General features: G+C 43.7%; 1 protein-coding gene and 1 pseudogene across 7 annotated transcripts; both read left to right on the top strand.

Annotated features, from left to right (window-relative positions):
- The first annotated feature begins 4,760 nt into the window (after positions 1 to 4,760).
- On the top strand, positions 4,761 to 7,004 carry LOC311108082 (late secretory pathway protein AVL9 homolog; annotated as a pseudogene). The gene is made up of 2 exons: positions 4,761 to 5,838; positions 6,996 to 7,004. The product of its transcript is annotated as a late secretory pathway protein AVL9 homolog (transcript).
- LOC311108462 (protein max-like) lies at positions 6,935 to 23,036 on the top strand. 6 transcript variants are annotated; one of them, XM_084151086.1, is made up of 6 exons: positions 6,948 to 7,143; positions 7,531 to 7,557; positions 16,194 to 16,313; positions 16,794 to 16,865; positions 21,036 to 21,174; positions 21,543 to 23,036. In XM_084151086.1, exons 1-6 carry the CDS (start codon positions 7,108 to 7,110, stop codon positions 21,731 to 21,733), a joined length of 585 nt encoding a protein of 194 aa, XP_084007212.1. In that variant the 5' UTR covers positions 6,948 to 7,107; the 3' UTR covers positions 21,734 to 23,036. The 6 variants fall into 6 exon arrangements, with proteins under 6 accessions (XP_084007214.1, XP_084007212.1, XP_084007213.1 ...); XM_084151088.1 differs by lacking the exon at positions 16,794 to 16,865 and having other exon boundaries at positions 6,935 to 7,143; XM_084151087.1 differs by lacking the exon at positions 7,531 to 7,557.
- The last annotated feature ends 3,688 nt before the right edge of the window (positions 23,037 to 26,724 follow it).

Here is a 26,724-nt window from a genome sequence, read left to right as displayed (position 1 = left end):
TTAGGGTTAGCACTATGTCAGGTAGTTCTGTATTACTGCTGAACCTTGTTGAATCTTCAATGTGATTGCTTAATGTAAAAACCATGTCACCGAACAAACATGACTGTACACTTACACAATGCTTTGTCTACTACCCATGATTTATCTTAAAGTGAAACAACACTCAAATCGTTATTTTTATTCAAAGATAGCTGAACAACTATACGTTTTGTGAAGGAACGAACATGCTCCTCCTGTCCAGAATAGCACATGTTCCTCTAGCACTCTTCCTCCCCCTGGTGTGGTACATACAGAACAGAGGAAGATAGACTGTGTCTCAAATGGCATGTTATTCCCTACATAGTGCACTCTTTTTGAGCAGAGCCCTATGGTTCCATTTGGTACGCAGATATATATATATATATAGAGTGGTTCCGCAGCGCTGCCTGAATGCATTATTAAGGCCTTTTGTGTTGTCCTCCCTCTAAATGGGTTATAATGATATGCTGCTATGGCACTCTAACTGGGTGACCCTGTTTAGTCCACAGCCTAATGCACCCTGCTGCTGCTGTGGGTCGGGGCTAAAGAGGGAGGGAGGGAGGGAGGGAGGGAGGGAAAGAGAGAGAGAGAGAGGGAGGATGGGGGTCACTGTGGGTGTGTAAGTGGTTGGTGGGGGTGTCATTGGCAGCTGCCCTCCTGACCTGCTGGGGAATGGATCCTGCTCTCCCTGTGCTTGTTTTTACAGATTTGCTGATCCACTGTTGCAGAAGCTCAAATAATCCACTGTGTAAGCTCTTTATCTAGACTAGAGCACAATTTTGTGGAGGAAAAAAAGCCTAGATTATTCCCTATTTACTCAGCGGCAGGGCTGCCCCCACAAACTTTATGTGGAGAAGGGGAGCTTAATACACTCTTAGAAAAAATGGTTCCAAAAGGGTTATTTGCGGAGGGATAGGGTTCTACCATGAACAGTTTTGATCAGAATAACCCTTTTTGGAAGAGAAGGGTTCTTTTGTAAGGCAAATTGTTCTACCTAGAACCTTTAACATCCTAAGAACTGTTTTTGGAAGAAATTGTTCTTTAATGATTATTTTGAAAGCAAGAAGGATTCCTTGTAAGGCAAATTCTACATACAGTTAGGGAAAAAAGTATTTGATCCCCTGCTGATTTTGTACGTTTGCCCACTGACAAAGAAATGATCAGTCTATCATTTTAATGGTAGGTTTATTTGAACAGTGAGACACAGAATAACAACAACAAAAATCCAGAAAAACGCATGTCAAAAATGTTATAAATGTATTAGCATTTTAATGAGGGAAATAAGTATTTGACCCCTCTGCAAAACATGACTTAGTACTTGGTGGCAAAACCCTTGTTGGCAATCACAGAGGTCAGACCTTTCTTGTAGTTGGCCACCAGGTTTGCACACATCTCAGGAGGGATTTTGTCCCACTCCTCTTTGCAGATCTTCTCCAAGTCATTAAGGTTTCGAGCCTGACGTTTGGCAACTCCAACCTTCAGCTACCTCCACAGATTTTCTATGGGATTCAGGTCTGGAGACTGGCTAGGCCACTCCAGGACCTTAATGTGCTTATTCTTGAGCCACTCCTTTGTTGCCTTGGCCGTGTGTTTTGGGTCATTGTCATGATGGAATACCCATCCACGACCCATTTTCAATGCCCTGGCTGAGGGAAGGAGGTTCTCACCCAAGATTTGACGGTACATGGCCCCGTCCATCGTCCCTTTGATGCGGTGAAGTTGTCCTGTCCCCTTAGCAGAAAAACACCCCCAAAGCATAATGTTTCCACCTCCATGTTTGACGGTGGGGATGGTGTTCTTGGGGTCATAGGCAGCATTCCTCCTCCTCCTAACACGGCGAGTTGAGTTGATGCCAAAGAGCTCCATTTTGGTCTCATATGACCACAACACTTTCACCCAGTTCTCCTCTGAATCATTCAGATGTTCATTGGCAAACTTCAGACGGGCCTGTATATGTGCTTTCTTGAGCAGGGGGACCTTGCAGGCGCTGCAGGATTTCAGTACTTCACGGCGTAGTGTGCTACCATTTGTTTTCTTGGTGACTATGGTCCCAGCTGCATGGAGATCATTGACAAGATCCTCCCGTGTAGTTCTGGGCTGATTCCTCACTGTTCTCATGATCATTGCAACTCCACGAGGTAAGATCTTGCATTGAGCCCCAGGACGAGGAAGATTGACAGTTCTTTTGTGTTTCTTCCATTTGCGAATAATCGCACCAACTGTTGTCACCTTCTCACCAAGCTGCTTGGCGATGGTCTTGTAGCCCATTCCAGCCTTGTGTAGGTCTACAATCTTGTCCCTGACATCCTTGGAGAGCTCTTTGGTCTTGGAATCTGATTGATTGATTGCTTCTGTGGACAGGTGTCTTTTATACAGGTAACAAGCTGAGATTAGGAGCACTCCCTTTAAGAGTGTGCTCCTAATCTCAGCTCGGTACCTGTATAAAAGACACCTGGGAGCCAGAAATCTTTCTGATTGAGAGGGGGGTCAAATACTTATTTCCCTCATTTAAAATGCAAATCAATTTATAACATTTTTGACATGCGTTTTTCTGCATTTTTTTTGTTGTTATTCTGTCTCTCACTGTTCAAATAAATTTACCATAAAAATTATAGACTGATCATTTCTTTGTCAGTGGGCAAACGTACAAAATCAGCAGGGGATCAAATACTTTTTTCCCTCACTGTAGAACCATATATAATATTTCCTAGCACACTCTATTGCAGGTTGCAGGTGTTTAATAATTCCACTTGTTGGATAACCTAACTCTGGCTGCATTCCAATAGGAATTACACATCACTTTGCAGACCTGATGTGGCCTGTAAACCAGGAGATTCTTAACGCACTCAAATAAAGGCCTTATGATATACAGTACCAGTCAAAAGTTTGGACACATATACTCATTGAAGGGTTTTTCTTTATTTTTTAAAACTATTTTCTACATTGTAGAATAACAGTGAAGATGTCATAACTATGAAATAACACATATGGAATCATGTAGTAACCAAAAAAGTGTTAAACAAATCAAAATATATTTTATATTTGAGATTCTTCAAAGTATCCACCCTTTGCCTTGATGACAGCTTTGCACACTCTTGGCATTCTCTTAACCAGCTTGATGAGGTAGTCACCTGGAATGCATTTCAATCAACAGGTGTGCCTTGTTAAAAGTTAATTTGTGGAATTTCTTTCCTTCTTAATGCGTTTTAGCCAATCAGTTGTGTTGTGACAAGGTAGGGGTGGTATACAGAAGATAGCCCTATTTGGTAAAAGACCATGTCCATATTATGGCAAGAACAGCTCAAATAAGCAAAGAGAAATGACAGTCCATCATTACTTTAAGACATGAAGGTCAGTGAATCCGGAACATTTCAAGAACTTTGAAAGTTTCTTCAAGTGCAGTCGCAAAAACCATCAAGCGCTATGATGAAACTGGCTCTCATGAGAACCGCCACAGGAATGGAAGACCCAGAGTTACCTCTGCTGCAGAGGATACATTTGTTAGACTTAATTGCAACTCAGATTGCAGCCCAAATACATGCTTCACAGAGTTCAAGTAACAGACACATCTCAACATCAACAGTTCAGAGGAGACTGCGTGAATCAGGCCTTCATGGTCGAATTGCTGCAAAGAAACCACTACTAAAGGACACCAATAAGAAGAAGAGACCTGCTTGGGCCAAGAAACACGAGCAATGGACATTAGACCGGTGGAAATCTGTCCTTTGGTCTGATCAGTCCAAATTTGAGATTTTTGGTTCCAACCACCGTGTCTTTGTGAGACGCAAAGTAGGTGAACGGATGATCTCCGCATGTGTGGTTCCCACCGTGAAGCATGGAGGAGGAGGTGTGATGGTGCTTTGCTGGTGACACTGTCTGTGATTTATTTAGAATTCAAGGCACACTTAACCAGCATGGCTACCACAGCATTCTGCAGCGATACGCCATCCCAACTGGTTTGCGCTTAGTGGGACTATCATTTGTTTTTCAACAGGACAATGACCCAAAACACACCTCTGGGCTGTGTAAGGGCTATTTGACCAAGAAGGAGAGTGATGGAGTGCTGCATCAGATGACCTGGCCTCCACAATTACCCGACCTCAACCCAATTGAGATGGTTTGGGATGAGTTGGACCGCAGAGTGAAGGAAAAGCTCGGCAAACAAGTGCTCAGCATATGTGGAAACTCCTTCAAGACTGTTGGAAAAGCATTGTAATGTAATGTCATAACATTTTTTATTTTAAAGGCTAGTAAGGCTGTTGGAACCGTTCATAGAGTGTTCTAGGAAGAACTCTCCAAAGATAAAAGTGTTCTCTGTAGAACTAGGCACAATCCTTCATAGAGGGTTTTAGGTAGAAGCATATAAAGGGGGTTCTTTGAGGAACCCTACATGGAAGGTTCTAGATAGAACCCTCTGCAAAGGGTTCTACCCAGCACCAAAAAGGGTTCCCCTATGGGGACAAACCGAAGAACCCTGTATGTTTCTACTAAGCACCTTTAGTTGACCTTAATGAAATGAGTGTAGTTGACCTCAATGAAAAATCCATTCATTTCAAATAAGGAAACATTCTAAACTTGATTTTTTAAAAATCCATTCAATCAATAGTCTTTAATAGATGCAATTCAATGCACAGTTGCCGAGGGAAGATGGGTTGATTGCGTTGATTGTGTGACTGCGGATGTCGAATCAAGGAACACCGAGAGCGTTTTCTTCCAGCTATCCCCTTCTTACTGGAGCAGATATGAAGTGTGTGTACGGAGTCTCCTGCTATCGCCAAATAGAAGCTAAGTCCCTGAAGGTCAGACTGGCTGACGTCACCAGGGAGACGGTCTAGAAAAGTGTGTGTGTCTTCAGTCGAGTGCCTCTGTACAGTCTTTTCCAAGCTAAACTACAGCTCATCACACACGCCTACTTTGAGGAGAAAGACTTCTCACAGATATCTATATTTAAGGAGTTGTATGAACACATAAACAGCTCTCTAAGAGGGATGGCTCTAGAGGGATCCCAAGTGTTCCTGGGTATGTCACTATGATTTAATACTGCACTTTCTACACAAGGTTCTGATCCTTTTCAAACTGATTCTGCTGGAGAATAAGGTTCTGTTCTACGTGTCTCCAGTCAACAGGCTAGTAGGAGCTCTGATGACAGTACTGTCACTGTTCCCAGGTATGATAGAGCACGGCCTGGCTGACTCCTCCCACTACCGGCCCAAGAGCGTGTTGGGGGGCCGAGGTGTTCGTCTCTGTTTCCGTCACTGACATCACCAACGCTACCATGGAGCTAGTGAGGGAGCAGGGCTTTGGAGAGGACCAGACCACCTCCACCATGAAGGCCTCACAGAGGACATCGCCTTCCCCAGAGACCTCCACCCCAGCTAGGGAGAACACCCACCTGAAGCCCCCCTCCCGGACCTCCCCCGGACTCCTTGGAAATCGACTGGGAGACACTGGACCCCAGTGTGCTGGAGGAAGGGACTAGAGACTCCGAGACAGGGGGTTTAGGTTTGGGGGGGTTCAGGGGGCCTGGAGCACCCAGAGACGTTTGACCCGGAGACAGGTATCCCCATCACGGTGCAACCTCGTGGCTTGTCAGCAGGGCCAGGGGGCCAGGGAGCCATCACTCAGGGCTTGGTGTCTGTACTGGAAGAGGACTAGTATGGCCTGCCACTCGCCATCTTTACCAAGGGTTACCTGTGCCTGCCCTACATGGCCTTGCAGCAGCACCACCTGCTGTCAGACGTCACGGTGAGCGGCTTTGTCGCCGGGGCAACCAACATCCTCTTCCGTCAGCAGAGGCACCTGAGTGACGCAATCGTTGACGTGAGTCTTGCGCTCCCTCTCTCTCCATCTCTTCTCTCGCTCCATCTCATCTCTCTCTCCCTCGCTCTCGTCTCTCCATCCCTTCTCTCTCATCTCTCCATCTCTCTCCCTCTCTCTCCATCTCGTCTCTCTCCATCTCTTCTCTCTCCATCTCTCCTCTCTCCAGCAGCATACAACCCTGCATCCCACTGCTGGCTTCAAATCAAATAAAATAAAATTGTATTTGCCACATGCGCCGAATACAACAGGTGTAGACATTACCGTGAAATGCTTACTTACAGCCCTTAACCAACAATGCATTTATTTTTTAATAAAAAAGTAAAATAAAACAACAACAACAAAAAAGTGTTGAGAAAAAAAGAGCAGAAGCGTGCCTCTGAAGCTTAGCAGGGTTGGTCCTGGTCAGTCTCTGGATGGGAGACCAGATGCTACTGGAAGTGGTGTTGGAGGGCCAGTAGGAGGCACTGTTTCCTCTAGTCTAAAAATAATAATATCCCAATGCCCCCATGGCAGTGATTGGGAACATTGCCCTGTGTAGGGCGCTGTCTTTTGGATGGGACCTTTAAAAGGTTGTCCTGACTCTCTGTGGTCACATGGCACTTATTGTAAATTCCCAATCTGGCCCTTATACCATCATGGCCACCTAATAATCTCCAGCTTCCAATTGGCTCATTCATCCCCCTTTCTCTCCCCTGTAACTATTCCCCAAGTCCTTGCTGTAAATGAGAATGTGTTCTCAGTCAACTTACCTGGTAAAATAAATGTATAACATTTGTTACAAAGAAAGAAATTAGATAGTGTTCAGCATTGACATTATGAGAGAAGCCGATATTACTATTGTAGCGATCCACGTGTCTCAATCGTTGCCCACTGGCGCAGCTATTATCCAGACTACACATCCCAGCGTACACCGCGAGGTAAATAGAACGAATTTGACGTTATTCTGACGCGCGGCACACTTTTTTACTAATGGGTAATGTAGTTTATAGACAAGCCACTGGTATTTGATTGTCGTCTGTTATTACCCTACAATAAACTACAAATCCTATACACCCGTACAGCGTCGCAGGCGTGTCGCCGAACGGTTGCTGTCCGTGTAGACAAGTCACATGTAAATATAGTTCGTTGAAGCTCGTTTCTTTCGTTCTTGACTGCAGGGAGAGTAACGTTAGTTAGTCTGTTTGTGCATTTGTTTTTATCGTTAGGCGTTTGCTTCATGTTGTGAACTAGGCTACCCTTTCATTTTAAAAGCCACAATTTCACCGAAGAATGAGTGATAACGATGATATTGAAGTCGATAGTGACGTGAGTAAATGTTTATTTCATGACTTTGCTAGCTACTGTATGTAGTTAGTTTGCTAGCTAGCTATCCATTAAAACGCCTCGTATTTTCGAGCCCGTGACTTCTAGCTAACGTTAGTTCGCTAGTAACTGGTAGTGAACTAACGCGTTATCCACAAGAAGAGCAACAGCCTATAAAAGGTTAGCTAGCGAGTTAGATCGGTCAACTAGTAGCTAGCAGTGCTGGCTCAGACATGTATGATGTTCACGTGTTAACTACATATATTTTTTTGCATTGGGTTTGCTGCAATTATGGGGTTAAAATGGAGTGTTAACTAAGTTGGCTAGCTAGCTCACGCTACGTGGAATTGTGGCTACAATCGTACTTTTCTGTTCTGTTTCTTTTTACAGGAAGACTCATCGAGATATCACAATGTGGTGCGTAATGAAGTGTTAAATATATCAAAAATATTGGAATTCTATCAAATGTATTAAAATTATGCCATGATCATATCTGGCTGAAAATAATGTTCGCGCTGGTAGCTACTGTATATTATATACTTTGGCCTTACACATAAACTTAACAAGTGATGGTGGGGATGGATGCGGGTGGCGGAATAGAAGGGGTTTCCTGCAGTTAGTGAACGAGAAGAAATCAAGCTTAGTAGTTTATTGCATGCAAAGTTAGCCACACACTCAAAAATAATAGGACATTGCACACAAGGAGGATGTAGCTAGCAGCCAGAATACACGGAGTTAGATGAACGCTGTGGGTTTGGATAGGAGCTGGCACTGTCGTGTCACAACTATGATTTACCCTTTACATAATGTATGCAATATATCTATCAAGCAATCAAGGTTTTCATTTGCACATATAATATAAGCCATGCATTGAAGGGTATCCCCCCATCACATACGCGGCCATAGGGAGTTAGAGACACACGGAATCTATATGCTATATTTAGAATAACGCCTCCTGCAAAACGCAGCTTAAAAAAGTAAAAATACCATTCTCGACCAGATGCGCCTTTTCTAAATCCACTTCTAGGTCATATGTTTAATCATGACTTGACTATTGCAACTAAATATAAATGCGATACTTTTCAAATGGAAATTCATTTAGTTGGCTACACGCCTCGGCTTCAGCTCAGTAACTGTTCAGTAAATGACGACGTCGTCTTGTCAGGAAGAGAGAGGGCAGGGAGCCACTGCTAGATGTTTTCCTGTCTGTTTCATCTAGCTAGTGATTAGTGCCATCTTTACTCGACAGGCCACTGACTGGGCTGTCCGCAGGCTAAAGGAATGACGTAGCCACGTCGCATACCGGCGAAAAAAACACAGGGTTGCTGCACGAAAATACTTTTGCATAACAGCACGTCATGTTTTTCCCTTGTCAGCCAGCCACTCTTTATCAAACTGATTCATATGGACTTAATTAACATTTAGCTGCAGAATGTTATCTCAAAATAATAAATACTTATAATTTAGGCAGGGCTTTTTCATATTTGGCAAGGTTTATCTCCAAATATTACAAATTACTATGTGATATTCAAATCAATTATGTAGCTTGGCCTATCCTTAAAAATGTAGGACCGTTTTGATGAAGATTGGACTATCAGAACAATTGGGCTGACGTGTTTAGCACATCTCACTTTCAAGCAATTTATAAAACAATCTTTCTATGTTAACCTCACAAATTTGTCTCATGCATCTAAAACCTGAGAATTGGCGACACATCTGCGATATTATATTTAGTTTAGTTTTCACATAGTTAACTTAGACATACTGGCTCCTGGATTTTTTTTTCTTCAAAATAATTGAAAATGAAATAGAGAAATATGTCATTTACATAAGTATTCACACAATACATTATAGCTGTGATTTAAAGCTGTGAGTCTTTCAGGGTAAGTCTTTAAGAGCTTTTCACACCTGGATTGTGCAATATTTTTTTCGAAATTCTTGAAGCTCTGTCAAATTGTTTGTTGATCATTGCTAGACAACCATTTCCAAGTTTTGCAACAGATTTTCAAGCAGATTTAAGTCAAAACTGTAACTTGGCCACTCAGGAACATTGACTCTTCTTGGTAAGCAACTCCAGTGTAGATTTGGCTTTGTGTTTTAGGTTATTGTCCTGCTGAAGGGTGAATTCATCTCCCAGTGTCTGGTGGAAAGCAGACTGAACCAGGTTTTCCTCTAGGATTTTGCCTGTGCTTAGCTCCATTCTGTTTATTTTTTATCTGGAAAAACTCCCAGTACTTAACGATTACAAGCATACCCATAACACGATACAGCCACCACTATGCTTGAAAATATGGAGTGGTACTCAATAAGGTGTTGTATTGGATTTGCCCCAAACATAACACTTTGCATTCAGGACAAAAGGTTAATTGCTTTGCCACATGTTTTGTATTACTTTAGTGCCTTGTTGTAAACAGGATGCATGTTTTAGAATATTTGTGATCTGTACAGGCTTCCTTCTTTTCACTCTGTCAATTAGGTTAGTATTGTGGAGTAACTACAATGTTGTTGGTCCATCCTCAGTTTTCTCCTATCACAGCTATTAAACTCTGTAACTGTTTTAAAGCCACCATTGGCCTCATGGTGAAATCCCTGAGCGGTTTCCTTCCTCTCCGGCAACTGAGTTAGGAAGGACGCCTGTATATTTGAAGGGACTGGGTGTATTGATACACCATCCAAAGTGTAATTAATAACTACACCATGCTGAAAGGGATATTCAATATCTGCTTCTTTTTTTTTACCCATCTACCAATAGGTGCCCTTCTTTGCGAAGCATTGGAAAACCTCCTTGGTCTTTGTGGTTGAATCTGTGTTTGAAATGCCCTGCTCTACTGAGGGACCTTAAAGATAATTGTATGTGTGGGGTACAGAGATGAGGTAGTCGCTCAATCATGTTAAACACTGTTATTGCAGACAGTGAGTCCGTGCAACTTACTATGTCACTGAACTTAAGGCTTACCAGAACAAAGGGTTTGAATAATTATTGACTCAAGACATTTTGGCTTTACATTTATTAATTTGTAAACATTTTGAAAAACATAATTCCACTGTGACATTATAGGGGATTGTGTGTAGGCCAGTGACAAAAAAAAAATCTTGATTTAATCCCATTTTAAATTCAGGCTGTAACACTACAAAATGTGGAAAAAGTCAAGGGGTGTGAATACTTTCTGAAGGCCCTGTAATGTTTATGTTCTGAGGTGAGAATAGAATGGAAGTGATAGGTCTAGCTAAGCTTACTAGCATCAGCTGAAACGAAGCCATTGAGAAGAATCACATGCGCCAAATACAACATGTGTAGACTTTACCGTGAAATGCTTACTTAACGCGCCCTTTCCCAACACTGCAGAGTTAAAAAGTAAAACATTTGCTATATAAAAAAAGCTAATAGTAACACAATAAAATAACAATATCGAGGCTATATACAAGGAGTACCGGTACCGAGTCAATGTGCAGGGGTACCAGGTAGTTGAGGTATTATCTACATGTAGGTAGGGGTAAAAGTGACCCCTATGTGAGTTTTATGATCAGATGTCGTGATGATATTTGATGACCCAGATGCTATGCTCTTTTCTTTCTATGTTATTTGTGGAAATGACTAACTCAACGGATATGCATCAACCTCAAGCAAAATATTGTCATTAGATGGGCCTAGATATACATTTCAATGGTAACTAATGCCTAGCGTACAGTACCCCCTGTCTGCACACCGGTTTCTGATATCACTGGATCCTCTTACAGGGTTCAGCTATTATGGCAGCCATTTTGGAGCCTACGCTGCTTTACAGTTCCTCTCTCTATAGCCCCTAATGCATTTACAGGGTCCGACATTAACGATGGCCCGGGGCCTGTAAACACGTGCTGGGCCAGTGGATCTCGTCAGTCACTGGCCCGCCTGGGCCAGTAGCTTCTACACACACTTCTGCGTTCCAGTTCAACATTTTACCTGCTCTGTCATAGTCTACCATGGAAAACCCATTGATGACCACACTTAAAACTACATGATCCAGACCCTAGGATAAACTATTGGGCAGTGGACAGCTGCTGTATCCTGGGCCCGGGGTTAGTCCCAGACTCTTTATGCATTCCTTGTCATGGAGAGAGTTGGTGGTGATTTCATGGGGCTTTCTATGCTAATGTTACTCTCACACGGTCACTGTCCTGGCCTAACCCTGTAGACTCCAGGCAAGTTAGAACCAAAACAACACCCTTTCCAGTAACCTTTTATGGTGCCATTGCATCTGACATTTGGCTAGTACCGTAGTTTCGTTATGATGCATAGGATTATAAATGAGTCAGGGTGGGAGCTACTGTTTCCTGGCCTGAAACAAGTTCAACTACTGCTAGTGCTGCTGCAGGTGACTGGCTGCTCTACTCTGGGCCTAGCCCTAGTCATGTGAGATGGGTCAGTGGCCATTTTGTTTTTATCTCTGATCTGAGCTTAAGGCTAAAACGCTGTGAGTGTTTACATTCAACTTTGAACAAACAAAGGGCCCACTAGAGAGAAGAGAAAAAAAAGTAGTCACTGTTTGCTGCTCTAATAATAAAAGTTATTGGTGATGGATACAGATACGGAGAGGGTTTGACAGGCCTGTCTTTGGTCGTGTCTACAATTGACACTTACGTGCGACTTCTGCTATCAGAATACGAAGATTACATTGAAAAGATGGGGTCTAGATGCACAAAAGTTGCTTTGTTGGTCTGATTGTGTTCAGGTCTGGCTGACCACTTCAGGAGGTGGTCAGGGATGCATTGTGTGCTGATTTCTCAATCAGGCTACCGAAAGCGCATACAGTGGGCGACGTCATCAGCACGCCTCCCACAAGTCTCCAGAAAATTTACATTGTGGGACCGAGAGGCACCGTTTCATTATAACGTGGGAACATTTGTTTCTAGCGTGTGAGGAACGTGTTTGCTGGCCTCACAAATTCTAGCTAATATTTAGAAAAAGTATTTTTTGTTTGACTAGAGTTATGCTAACCCGTTTGCAATGCCTTTAGTGTTGCTTGCTGGCTAGCTACAGAGGTTAGCCGGCTAATTAGCTACAGTAGTTAGCTACTGCCATCAGTTGTTGTTGTTGTTGTGTAATCATATTTTGCCTGGTCCACATTTTGTAGAATGCATACTGGCATTTGAATATAGCGCGGGAAAAGGGAATCCGGACACACTGTGGACCCAGTAGACACATTTTTACATGTAGGTGTAGATGCATGACACATTTGGAATTCCATGATCAGAACTCTATGATTTTAGAATACTAAAGCTGTATGAACTGTCAAGTCTATACACGGCCTGAGGATGTTGTACGAGCCTGACTGAGTCCCTCGGAGCAGTAGGTCTATTTAGTGGCTGAGGGATGTTTTCTATATTGTTCCGTCTGTGTGTAAAGAGACATGAAATGACTGTCTGCCTCCCAAATTGGAACCCTATTCCCTAGATAGTGCACTACCTTTGACCAGAGCCCTATTGGCCCTGGTCAAAAGTAGTGTGCTACATAGGGAATAGGGTTCCATTTGGGATGCAGACTGTGTGTTTAGGTAGATGATTCACCTGAGGCCCTGGCAGCAGTATGGAGTGGCTGAGGGAGGCCGGAGGGAGGGCTCTCTGTTCTTCTGTCTGTGTCTATATAGAGACATACAACAATACTAGTTGTGTTTTAGGTACAGTGAGGGGAAAAAGTATTTGATCCCCTGCTGATTTTGTACGTTTGCCCACTGACAAAGAAATGATCAGTCTATAATTTTAATGGTAGGTTTATTTGAACAGTGAGAGACAGAATAACAACAACAAAATCCAGAAAAACGCATGTAAAAAATGTTATAAATTGATTTGCATTTTAAATGAGGGAAATAAGTATTTGACCTCCCTCTCAATCAGAAAGATTTCTGGCTCCCAGGTGTCTTTTATACAGGTAACGAGCTGAGATTAGGAGCACACTCTTAAAGGGAGTGCTCCTAATCTCAGCTTGTTACCTGTATAAAAGACACCTGTCCACAGAAGCAATCAATCAATCAGATTCCAAACTCTCTCAAAGAGCTCTCCAAGGATGTCAGGGACAAGATTGTAGACCTACACAAGGCTGGAATGGGCTACAAGACCATCGCCAAGCCGCTTGGTGAGAAGGTGACAACAGTTGGTGCGATTACTCGCAAATGGAAGAAACACAAAATAACTGTCAATCTCCCTCGGCCTGGGGCTCCATGCAAGATCTCACCTCGTGGAGTTGCAATGATCATGAGAACAGTGAGGAATCAGCCCAGAACTACACGGGAGGATCTTGTCAATGATCTCAAGGCAGCTGGGACCATAGGCACCAAGAAAACGATTGGTAACACACTATGCCGTGAAGGCCTGAAATCCTGCAGCGCCCGCAAGGTCCCCCTGCTCAAGAAAGCACATATACAGGGCCGTCTGAAGTTTGACAATGAACATCTGAATGATTCAGAGGAGAACTGGGTGAAAGTGTTGTGGTCAGATGAGACCAAAATCGAGCTCTTTGGCATCAACTCAACTCGCTGTGTTTGGAGGAGGAGGAATGCTGCCTATGACCCCAAGAACACCATCCCCACAGTCAAACATGGAGGTGGAAACATTATGCTTTGGGGGTGTTTTTCTGCTAAGGGGACAGGACAACTTCACCACATCAAAGGGACGATGGACGGCGCCTTGTACCGTCAAATCTTGGGTGAGAACCTCCTTCCCTCAGCCAGGGCATTGAAAATGGGTCGTGGATGGGTATTCGAGCATGACAATGACCCAAAACACATGGCCAAGGCAACAAAGGAGTGGCTCAAGAAGAAGCACATTAAGGTCCTGGAGTGGCCTAGCCAGTCTCCAGACCTTAATCCCATAGAAAATCTGTGGAGGGAGCTGAAGGTTCGAGTTGCCAAACGTCAGCCTCGAAACCTTAATGACTTTGAGAAGATCTGCAAAGAGTGGGACAAAATCCCTCCTGAGATGTGTGCAAACCTGGTGGCCAACTACAAGAAAGGTCCTCTGTGATTGCCAACAAGGGTTTTGCCACCAAGTACTAAGTCATGTTTTGCAGAGGGGTCAAATACTTATTTCCCTCATTAAAATGCAAATCAATTTCTAACATTTTTGACATGCGTTTTTCTGGATTTTGTTGTTGTTATTCTGTCTCTCACTGTTCAAATAAACCTACCATTAAAAATATAGACTGATCATGTCTTTGTCAGTGGGCAAACGTACAAAATCAGCAGGGGATCAAATACTTTTTTCCCTCACTGTAGGTGATCCCCACAAGATGTCTGCTGTTCTCTGTTTGCGTAACCTTTAGGTGATCCACACTAGACGGCAGATCACAGGGATAATTAGGTTTGTGTTCAGAACAACAGACTATACACAGAGTATACCCCCCCCAAAAGCATTCCACAGGGATGCTGGTCCATGTTGACTCCAATACTTCCCACAGTTGTCAAGTTGGCTGGATGTCCTTTGGGTGGTGGACCATTCTTGATACACACGGAAAACTGTTGAGCGTGGAAAAACCCGGCAGTGTTGCAGTTCTTCTCAGAAACCGGTGTGCCTGGCACCTACTACCATACCCCGTTCAAAGGCACTTAAATATTTTTTATCTTGCCCATTCACCCTCTGAATGGCACACATACACAATCCATGTCTCAATTGTCTCAAGGCTTAAACATCCTTCTTTAACCAGTCTCCTTCCCTTCATCTGCACTGATTAATGACATTAATAAGGGATCACAGACTGACCAGGTGAAAGCTATGTCATGGAAAGAGCAGGTGTTCCTAATGTTTTTTTATACTCTGTGTATATTAGCATGAGCCCAAACCGCAGCCAAACTGGAGCAGAGCTTAAAACACTGGTAGGCCTTTAGAATACATAACAACAAAATATATAGATTGAAGACACATTTCACTGTGTAAGAACACACCAAAATCTGTAAATTCATCAAACCAAATGCATCCCCCAAGATAAAGTGCCAAATACAACGCCTCGGGGTATTTAAATAACATTCCTAAACCAGAACAGAACTCCTATTAGTTTGTCAGTTAGGCCTAGTTGTCAGGTGTATGCAAATTAGGAACTGTAAAACTAAAACACGAAGTCACCATTTTACCCCTCACCCACCTCTCCTCTCACCCCAATCTGAATGGGGTTAGTGTCTTTCTCCAGCCTGCCCCCCCCCCCCTGGGCTTTATCTAGGTCACAGCCCCACCACTCGTCCTGGCCTAGAGTGGTCTGCATGTTCACTCCGCACAGTTAGAGCTGCACTGAGGTCAGTTCTAGTCACTGTAGGGGATTTAGGGTGGTGCCAGTGTTACTTTACCAGATGTAGAAATAAAGAGAACCATATAAATTAATGTAGAATAGAATCATAAATACATATTCTAGATCCATATGAATTAATGTAGAATAGAATCATAAATACATATTCTAGATCCATATAAATTAATGTAGAATAGAATCATAAATACATATTCTAGATCCATATGAATTAATGTAGAATAGAATCATAAATACATATTCTAGATCCATATGAATTAATGTAGAATAGAATCATAAATACATATTCTAGATCCATATGAATTAATGTAGAATAGAATCATAAATACATATTCTAGATCCATATGAATTAATGTAGAATAGAATCATAAATACATATTCTAGATCCATATGAATTAATGTAGAATAGAATCATAAATACATATTCTAGATCCATATGAATTGTTATAGGATGAGGATGTTCTCTAGGGGGCCAGTCAGTTTCCTCCATGAACAACTCCTTTGCTGCCTCACCAACTCACCATGCCTGCCCTGCCCAGTCTTGGTAGGACGGGCCAGGGCAAAGGGGCATCAACCTGGTGTTCACACACTCACACTCACACACAGAACTCTGAACTTGTGGTGTTAGGGATTACTGGGGACAGTTGGTCGAAGACGCTTGGTGTGTGTGTGTGTGTGTGTGTGTGTGTGTGTGTTTCCTGTCCCCCTGTCAGTCCAAACCTCCCTGGACCTCTCGCCCCCCCTCCCCTGCTAAAGCCCCCCCTGTGACTCTCTCTCATTGCAGGCAGACAAACGGGCACACCACAATGCACTGGAGCGCAAACGTAGGGATCACATCAAAGACAGCTTTCACAGCCTGCGGGACTCGGTGCCTGCCCTGCAAGGGGAAAAGGTTGGCAGAGAGGTAAACCCAGAAGTGCTTAGGGAGAGGGGATCCTTTGGGGAGGGAAGGGTTGTTTTGCTGTGTGCGTCCAGAGCAATGTATTTAGAGTTGGGGACCTCTTTTTTTTAGTTGGGACCCCTTTTTTTGTGGTCCTCTGTAGCTCAATTGGTAGAGCATGGCGCTTGTAACGCCAGGGTAGTGGGTTCGATCCCCGGGACCACCCATACGTAAAAATGTATGCACACATGACTGTAAGTCGCTTTGGATAAAAGTGTCTGCTAAATGGCTTATTATTATTGTTATTATTATTATTATTATTATAATTTGGAATATTGTTCTAATTCTAGACATTCAGTTACATAGCATTGTTTAAATATTCCCCATGTAATGTTAATGGGGTGTTAACATGGCTGCCATAGAATGTTGTTGTGTCATGTTAATGCATCATAATGCTCATTCTAAGACATGATATCCCCCATGTAATGCATTGTCTTACATCAGGTGGCGTCACTCCTATGCGACGCTCGTCCCTCAACGGGGACCAGTGCAGGCGGAATCGTCGCGCTATCTGACGTAAGACTGCCATGTAACGTTAATGGGGTGCTTACATGGCTGCAATAGAACGCTGTAGTGTCATGTAAAGTGCATCAATGTAGAAGCCATACACTCTAAATGCATGGCTCTGGGTGTGTCATGGAATTGGCATTCTGAGTGAATGAGATGGGAGTGGGATTTTTGAATGCGATATGGGTAAACAAAGTGAATGTAATTGCATTGCAATGTGTTGATTTTAAGATATGTATGTTTATGATTCAATGTGTGCTGTTGCTGTAATTCATATTTCAAAGGTAATGCCACAGAAAATGTAGCTACTTCCTTCAGTGTATTCAGTACATGGGTAGTTATGACAAGGAAGGGAGAGAATGAGAGGGGGAGGGAATGGAGAGTGGACAAGAAGAGAGCGTGCAATCCAGAAATAGTGATGTGTTCTGAACAGAAACACTGGGACACAGGCTAGCGTCAGGAAGTTGTGAGCAAATGTGTTGCTTTTTCCTGTTTTGACATCTCTGACATTGAGGGCAGCGGAGCATGCCCAACAGAGCAGTCCAGGCTATGGTCAGATGCAGAACACTGTTTTTATTATCAAACCAACCAACAAGGCCCTTCCCCCTTCTCTACGGTCGCTCGGTGACCAGATTATGTTTGCTTTCGGACAGGATGGAGAATAGAAGTGATGGATGTTGAAATGAGTCAAGGAAAATGGCTGGTCACGTTAAAGGTAGACTCAAGCCAAATGACGTGATCGTACAAAATTGGGTCGCTTCCTGTTTACAGATGCAAGTAGTGCCTCAAGTAAGGGTGCAAACTGTGAAGAGCCAATCATTTCTGTTGTTGATGCAGAGACTGAAGAGAAAGCAAGACATTTCACTGGCTCCTTTTTTCTGGTTCATATACTAATCAATTAATCACATTTTTATTTGTCACATGCCTTGTAAATACACCAGTTACAATAACTTGGCCATATACACAGGGTACCAGTACCGAGTCAATGTGCATGGGTATGAGGTAATTGAGGTAGATACGCTATATATACACAAATGTATGTGGACACCCCTTCAAATTAGTGGATTCGTCTATTTCAGCCACACCCGTTGCTGACAGGTGTATAAAATCGAGCACACAGCCATGCAATCTTGTAACGCCAAGGTAGTGGGTTCGATCCCCGGGACCACCCATACACAAAAATGTATGCACGCATGACTGTAAGTCGCTTTGGATAAAAGCGTCTGCTAAATGGCATATTATATTATTATTATTATTATTAATCTCCATAGACAAACATTGGCAGTAGAATGGCCTTACTGAAGAGTTCAGTGACTTTCAATGTGGCACCTTCATAGGATGCCACCTTTCCAACAAGTCAGTTCATCAAATTTCTGCCCTGCTAGAGCTGCCCTGGTCAACTGTAAGTGCTGTTACTGTGAAGTGGAAAATTGTAGGAGCATCAACGGCTCAGCCACGAAGTGGTAGGCCACACAAGCTCACAGAACGGGACGGCCGAGTGCTGAAGCGCGTCGAAAAATTGCAACCGAGGAGAGACAACACTCACTACCGAGTTCCAAACTGCCTCTGTAAGCAACAACCGCACAAAAACTGTTCGTCGGGAGCTGAAGTGGCCGAGCAGCCGCACAGAAGTCTAAGATCACCATGCGCAATGGCAAGCATCGGCTGGAGTGGTGTAATGCTCGCCGCCATTGGACTCTGGAGTGGAAAAGCATTCTCCGGAGTGATTAATCACACTTCACCATCTGGCAGTCCGACGGACGAAACTGGGTTCGTCGGAGGGCATAGCAGGATTTCTTATAAGCGTCTGGATTAGTGTCCCGCTCCTTGAAAGCGGCAGCTCTAGCCTTTAGCTCAGTGCGGATAGCATAGTCTCAAACGGAGCTCATCCAGTTTATTCTCCAGTGATTGCACGTTTGCCAATAGAACGGAGGGTAGAAGCAATTTATCCACTCTCCGACGTAGTCTCGTCAGGTATCCCGCACGCCGGAACTCTGTAGTGCGTGTCGGGGATTTGAGCCTGGTCCGGGATAATAAGTCTTTCACCTCCAACTCATTGAAGTAGAAGTCCTGGTCCAAATCTAGGTTAGTGATCGCTGTTCTGATGTCTAGAAGCTCTTTTCGGTCACAAACGATGGCGGAAACATTATGTACCATTATGTACACAATTGGTCAGGAGCTGTAAAACGGACTCTATTCCCTCCAGCGCCATTCTGCCTTAGTTCATATACAGTCAATGAACTAAGCAGACCAGACCTAGCTGCTATCACATTGGTGCCTATGGGCGAGCCACCCCTTTAGCAGACCGGAACTTTGACATTTTTCCCCCCAATGGTAAACAGCCTGAGTAAGACATCTTAATTTATCCACCAACGTTGGTTGACGTCTGTGAGCAGGAAGTTGCTCCCGGTTGTGTATGTCACCTTCCTGAGTCTGCCTTTTATTTGGGATATATGGGAAGTATCCATTGATGTAAGTGGTTCAGGAAACAGATTTTAGTATCAGGGTGAATAGTAAAATACCAGATCATACTATATTACCAAGGTTTGTGGAGTTATCTGGTGTTCTTGTAGACTTGATTATTACTAGGGTTGTAATGGTACTGTATCATGATAATGAGAGTAAAGACTTTGTGTGGTACTGACTGGGAGAAGCTGGATCAAGGCGTGGTTCCAAATGGTACCCTATCCCCTAGTTCACTACTTGGGGCTCTGTTCAACTCAAAAGTAGTGCACTTTATGAGAATAGGGTGCCATTTTGGATACAGCCTTTGTTTTGAGCTATGAGAAGCTAGATCAAGTCTATATTCCATGGCGTGGCCCGAGGGGCTTTGGTGGCGTGGCCCGAGGGGCTTTGGTGGCGTGGCCCGAGGGGCTTTGGTGGCATGGCCTGGTTAAGAGAACATTGCACCACCATTGTGACAGTTATTACAGTAGCTGTGCTAGAGGGGTCGAGGACAGTTTTTACAGTAGTTGTGGTCTAGGGATCAGTCAGTGTAGTGACAGTTTTTACAGTAGTTGTGGTCTAGGGATCAGTCAGTGTAGTGACAGTTTTTACAGTAGTTGTGGTCTAGGGATCAGTCAGTGTAGTGACAGTTTTTACAGTAGTTGTGGTCTAGGGATCAGTCAGTGTAGTGACAGTTTTTACAGTAGTTGTGGTCTAGGGATCAGTCAGTGTAGTGACAGTTTTTACAGTAGTTGTGGTAGAGGGGTTAGTCAGTGTAGTGACAGTTTTTACAGTAGTTGTGGTCTAGGGATCAGTCAGTGTAGTGACAGTTTTTACAGTAGTTGTGGTAGAGGGGTTAGTCAGTGTAGTGACAGTTTTTACAGTAGTTGTGGTAGAGGGGTTAGTCAGTGTAGTGACAGTTTTTACAGTAGTTGTGGTAGAGGGGTTAGTCAGTGTAGTGACAGTTTTTACAGTAGTTGTGGTCTAGGGATCAGTCAGTGTAGTGACAGTTTTTACAGTAGTTGTGGTAGAGGGGTTAGTCAGTGTAGTGACAGTTTTTACAGTAGTTGTGGTAGAGGGGTTAGTCAGTGTAGTGACAGTTTTTACAGTAGTTGTGGTAGAGGGGTTAGTCAGTGTAGTGACAGTTTTTACAGTAGTTGTGGTCTAGGGATCAGTCAGTGTAGTGACAGTTTTTACAGTAGTTGTGGTCTAGGGATCAGTCAGTGTAGTGACAGTTTTTACAGTAGTTGTGGTAGAGGGGTTAGTCAGTGTAGTGACAGTTTTTACAGTAGTTGTGGTAGAGGGGTTAGTCAGTGTAGTGACAGTTTTTACAGTAGTTGTGGTAGAGGGGTTAGTCAGTGTAGTGACAGTTTTTACAGTAGTTGTGGTCTAGGGATCAGTCAGTGTAGTGACAGTTTTTACAGTAGTTGTGGTAGAGGGGTTAGTCAGTGTAGTGACAGTTTTTACAGTAGTTGTGGTCTAGGGATCAGTCAGTGTAGTGACAGTTTTTACAGTAGTTGTGGTAGAGGGGTTAGTCAGTGTAGTGACAGTTTTTACAGTAGTTGTGGTAGAGGGGTTAGTCAGTGTAGTGACAGTTTTTACAGTAGTTGTGGTCTAGGGATCAGTCAGTGTAGTGACAGTTTTTACAGTACCTCTGTCAGCAAATGTGATGTTAATAAGGACACTACAACCTTGCCTTGCGTCATATTTGAGTTTTTCCTTTGTTGGTGACAGCAATCTATCAAACAGGCGTCCCGAGCTCAGATTCTAGACAAAGCCACAGACTACATCCAGTACATGAGGAGGAAAAACCACACGCACCAGCAGGACATCGACGACCTGAAGAGGCAGAACGCTCTGCTGGAGCAGCAAGGTGAGTATGATGGAGAACCTACCGTACCTACGGACCAACTACCTGTAGAATGATTGAGAACCTACCGTACCTACGGACCAACTACCTGTAGGATGATTGAGAACCTACCGTACCTACGGACCAACTACCTGTAGGATGATTGAGAACCTACCGTACCTACGGACCATGTTTCTGTAGCGTGCTTTTGTCTGCTTATGGGCCAAATTTTGACAACTGACTTTCTACATTTGCCTCTTTCCTTCTCAACCCCTTTCTTTATTCTCCCTCCCTTGCTCCCTTTCCTCCATCCTCTTTCCTTTCCTTTTTCTTCCCTTTGTCTATCTCCCTCCTTTCTCTGTCCTCTCCTTCGCCTTCTCTCTCCCCTGTAGTGCGTGCCCTGGAGAAGGTGAAGGGTTCGACCCAGCTCCAGGCCAGCTACAGTTCTTCAGACAGCAGCCTGTACACCAACCCTAAAGGCAGCGCTGTGTCTGCCTTCGACGGAGGCTCTGACTCCAGCTCCGAGTCCGAGCCAGAGGAACCCCCTGCCCCCAGGAAGAAGCTCCGCGTGGAGGCCAGCTAGAGCGCCGGGCTAGCCCACAGCGTCACTCCTGGTGTGGAGGGGTACTGCGGGCACGGTCTACTGGTCCAGTAGTCAGTACTGCTCCTGTAATTCCCACTGCGTTGCCCTCCCTCCCTTCTCTTGGATAGTGAAGAGTCCATCCTACCCTCCTGATCTGTCTATCCTGACGTCCCTTTATCACGCCATCCCCTGGAGAGGGAGGGAAGCCAGCTGGGAGATAGAACACAGATTTAGAACATAACGTGCAAGAAAAAAACAAACATTTCCCCCCTCCCTCCTTCCTGTCTCTCTCCTTTCCTCTCTTTCTGTTTGACTTCTCAGCATCGGTATCTCTCTCAGCAACGTCAACAACTATCCAAAACCCAAAATTAGGCATTTTCGCTACTTAGATGACTCAATGCTTTTGTACCCTCTACTATGTGTACTCTCCTCCCGGTGGAAAACTACGGAGAGAAGAGAGTGAGGCGTACTCCAAGCACTGCTAAGATATACTTTTTTAGTTTTGTCTTGATAAGAACCTGTTTTAGAATTTACACACGTCGAGAAGAGTTGTCCTGTCCGTCAGACAGCATACCTTTTTTTAAAACATTTTTTTAAACCAACTTTTTTTCCACAAAGAATGTGAAGATACTTTGACGCTAAATATTGATGTAAAAGTGAAATGAAATCCCACCTCAGGCCCACAGAATTAGTTTTCCATTTTGACAAACGTTTGTTAGAAATTAAAACAAATATAATCCCCTTTTTGTTGAAAATAATTGATGTTTTGGAAAAAAACTTGTATCGTATTTCATCCTTTAGCTTGAACTAGTGAATGGCTGAGGAAAAGTTAGGCATCTCAAATGTTTTTTAAATAAATAAAAAAGTTATTGATTGTATGTTTTCAAAATATGTTATTCATTTTGTATTATTCTCACAAGTATGGGGAAATACAGATTTGTCACTTGTAGTTTTCCTTCAAGTTATGAAATAGATATTGAATGTCAATGTAGTTCCCTTTTTTTCAATATCAGGAGAAAATGAAGTCCCTGTCAACGTGTTGTGACTTACACAGTAAAATCTTAAATGTCGGCGACTCCCCAAGTGTAAAGAAAGAAAAGAAGCATTCTGCGTGTCTAGGAAATGTGTGTGTGTGTGTGTTTATCTTTTCCATTTTAGAGTATGATTAGTGTAAATAATCTTTGTCTGATTCCATTCCATGGAAATTACAAGTATGTTGTACATACTACCAACAAATGTCTTGCAAGTTGAGGCCTCCCTTTTACTATGAGACTATAAATAAAACATTATTTTATCCTTGTGATTCTGTATTTTGTTTCAGGGTTTCCAGTTAAGTGGACAACATATCCAAACAATTTATAATCTGAAGAAGAAATGGTAAATGAGTATCTTTATGAATTACAGATCAAATTGTATTGGTCACATGCATAGTGAATAACAGGTGTAGACAGAGAGTGAAACGCTTACGGGCCCCTCCCCAACAACGCAGAGAGAAAGAGACTAATTACACCAGGAATAAATCCACAATGAGTAACGATAACCTGAGCCGATGTGCAGGAGGTAATTGAGGTAGATATATATATACATTTAGGTAAGATTACAGTGGCTAGGCAACAGTAACCGCAGCGTATGTGACGAGTCAAAAGAGTTCGTGCGAAAAGGGTCAATGCAGATTAGTCCAGGTAGCTATTTGGTTAACTCTTTAAATAACTATTTAGCAGTCTTATGGCTGGGGGGTAGACGCTGTTCAGGGTCCTGTTGGTTCCAGGCTTGGTGCATGACATGCAGTTCTGAACAGTTTAAAACCTCTATCTTTCCTACAGAGTTATGAGATGTTGAGTGACAGAACTGCATGTTCCTGTGTTTGCCGAGTGCTGACAGTCCATCCATCCACCTAGATGACTTGATGTTTTTCTGGTTTGTAACAGGATGCAGGTAGCCAGGGCTGCGTTCAGTACGAGAAAATGGTGTGCAACATTGAATTAAATGGAAACGGTACTGTTAAACTCTTTATGTTGGCCCAGAGGGCGATTACCGTATGGTGTGCCGCCCGAGTTTTGCGATTTCAAATGGTCACACCCACCAAATAGGAGCAAACATACCTCAAAGCCTGTTAAAGAACAGTGTTTTTGGGGAAAAGTGCCATTCAGTACAAAGCGCCACGCAACAAAGCCAACTGAACACACCCCCAGGTATGTGTCTGGTGTAAATATGACTGATGGAGGCATATATAAATCCTGTCATGTCATACAACTGGTTTCCCCTCGCAGGTATACATAGGGTGTGGCACCCTATTCCCTACTTTTGACCAGGACCCATAGGCCTTTCTTGTCAAAAGTAGTGCACTATGTAGGGAATATACCAATTCAGACACACCCAGTGCATACCTGTATTTCAATGTCACGTTTTGCTAGAGGGCAATTATGTTCTGTGAGCTGTTTGATGACAAACTGGCCAACAGGGTTGAAGAACTGCTTACCCTTTGACTTTTCAGAAAGGAAATGGGTGGAGCCAGAGCCATACGTTTAGAGTTGGGCCAACTTTTAGAATTGTTCTAATTCTAGACATTGTTGCATAGCATGCAGTGTTAATGGAGAGCTAACATGGCTGCCATATAATGCTGTAGTGTCATGTTAATGGGGGGCTAACATGGCTGCCGTAGAATGCTGTAGTGTCATGTTAATGTGGGGCTAACATGGCTGCCGTAGAATGCTGTAGTGTCATGTTAATGGGGGGCTAACATGGCTGCCATAGAATGTTGTAGTGTCATGTTAATGGGGGGCTAACATGGCTGCCATAGAATGTTGTATTGTCATGTTAATGGGGGGCTAACATGGCTGCCATAGAATGTTGTAGTGTCATGTTAATGGGGGGCTAACATGGCTGCCATAGAATGCTGTAGTGTCATGTTAATGGGGGGCTAACATGGCTGCCGTAGAATGCTGTAGTGTCATGTTAATGGGGGGCTAACATGGCTGCCATAGAATGCTGTAGTGTCATGTTAATGGGGGGCTAACATGGCTGCCATAGAATGTTGTAGTGTCATGTTAATGGGGGGCTAACATGGCTGCCATAGAATGCTGTAGTGTCATGTTAATGGGGGGCTAACATGGCTGCCGTAGAATGCTGTAGTGTCATGTTAATGGGGGGCTAACATGGCTGCCATAGAATGCTGTAGTGTCATGTTAATGGGGGGCTAACATGGCTGCCATAGAATGTTGTAGTGTCATGTTAATGGGGGGCTAACATGGCTGCCATAGAATGCTGTAGTGTCATGTTAATGGAGGGCTAACATGGCTGCCATAGAATGCTGTAGTGTCATGTTAATGGGGGGCTAACATGGCTGCCGTAGAATGTTGTAGTGTCATGTTAATGGGGGGCTAACATGGCTGCCATAGAATGCTGTAGTGTCATGTTTATTGGGGGCTAACATGGCTGCCATAGAATGCTGTAGTGTCATGTTAATGGGGGGCTAACATGGCTGCCATAGAATGTTGTAGTGTCATGTTAATGGGGGGCTAACATGGCTGCCATAGAATGTTGTAGTGTCATGTTAATGGGGGGCTAACATGGCTGCCATAGAATGCTGTAGTGTCATGTTAATGGGGGGCTAACATGGCTGCCATAGAATGTTGTAGTGTCATGTTAATGGGGGGGGCTAACATGGCTGCCGTAGAATGCTGTAGTGTCATGTTAATGGGGGGCTAACATGGCTGCCGTAGAATGTTGTAGTGTCATGTTAATGGGGGGCTAACATGGCTGCCATAGAATGCTGTAGTGTCATGTTAATGGGGGGCTAACATGGCTGCCATAGAATGCTGTAGTGTCATGTTAATGGGGGGCTAACATGGCTGCCGTAGAATGTTGTAGTGTCATGTTAATGGGGGGCTAACATGGCTGCCATAGAATGCTGTAGTGTCATGTTAATGGGGGGCTAACATGGCTGCCATAGAATGCTGTAGTGTCATGTTAATGGGGGGCTAACATGGCTGCCATAGAATGTTGTAGTGTCATGTTAATGGGGGGCTAACATGGCTGCCATAGAATGTTGTATTGTCATGTTAATGGGGGGCTAACATGGCTGCCATAGAATGCTGTAGTGTCATGTTAATGGGGGGCTAACATGGCTGCCATAGAATGCTGTAGTGTCATGTTAATGGGGGGCTAACATGGCTGCTATAGAATGTTGTATTGTCATGTTAATGGGGGGCTAACATGGCTGCCATAGAATGCTGTAGTGTCATGTTAATGGGGGGCTAACATGGCTGCCATAGAATGTTGTATTGTCATGTTAATGGGGGGCTAACATGGCTGCCATAGAATGCTGTAGTGTCATGTTAATGGGGGGCTAACATGGCTGCCATAGAATGCTGTAGTGTCATGTTAATGGGGGGCTAACATGGCTGCCATAGAATGTTGTAGTGTCATGTTAATGGGGTGCTAACATGGCTGCCATAGAATGTTGTAGTGTCATGTTAATGGGGGGCTAACATGGCTGCCATAGAATGTTGACGTGTCATGTTAATGGGGGGCTAACATGGCTGCCATAGAATGCTGTAGTGTCATGTTAATGGGGGGCTAACATGGCTGCCATAGAATGCTGTAGTGTCATGTTAATGGGGGCCTAACATGGCTGCCATATAATGTTGACGTGTCATGTTAATGGGGGGCTAACATGGCTGCCATAGAATGTTGTAGTGTCATGTTAATGGGGGGCTAACATGGCTGCCATAGAATGCTGTAGTGTCATGTTAATGGGGGGCTAACATGGCTGCCATAGAATGTTGTAGTGTCATGTTAATGGGGGGCTAACATGGCTGCCGTAGAATGCTGTAGTGTCATGTTAATGGGGGGCTAACATGGCTTCCATAGAATGCTGTAGTGTCATGTTAATGGGGGGCTAACATGGCTGCCATAGAATGCTGTAGTGTCATGTTAATGGGGGGCTAACATGGCTGCCATAGAATGTTGTAGTGTCATGTTAATGGGGG

Source organism: Coregonus lavaretus, assembly GCF_964263955.1.
Source record: "Coregonus lavaretus genome assembly, chromosome: 33".
NCBI lineage: Eukaryota > Metazoa > Chordata > Actinopteri > Salmoniformes > Salmonidae > Coregonus > Coregonus lavaretus.
Note: the sequence above shows the minus strand (reverse complement) of the source record. Positions and strands in the feature narration are given on the sequence as shown.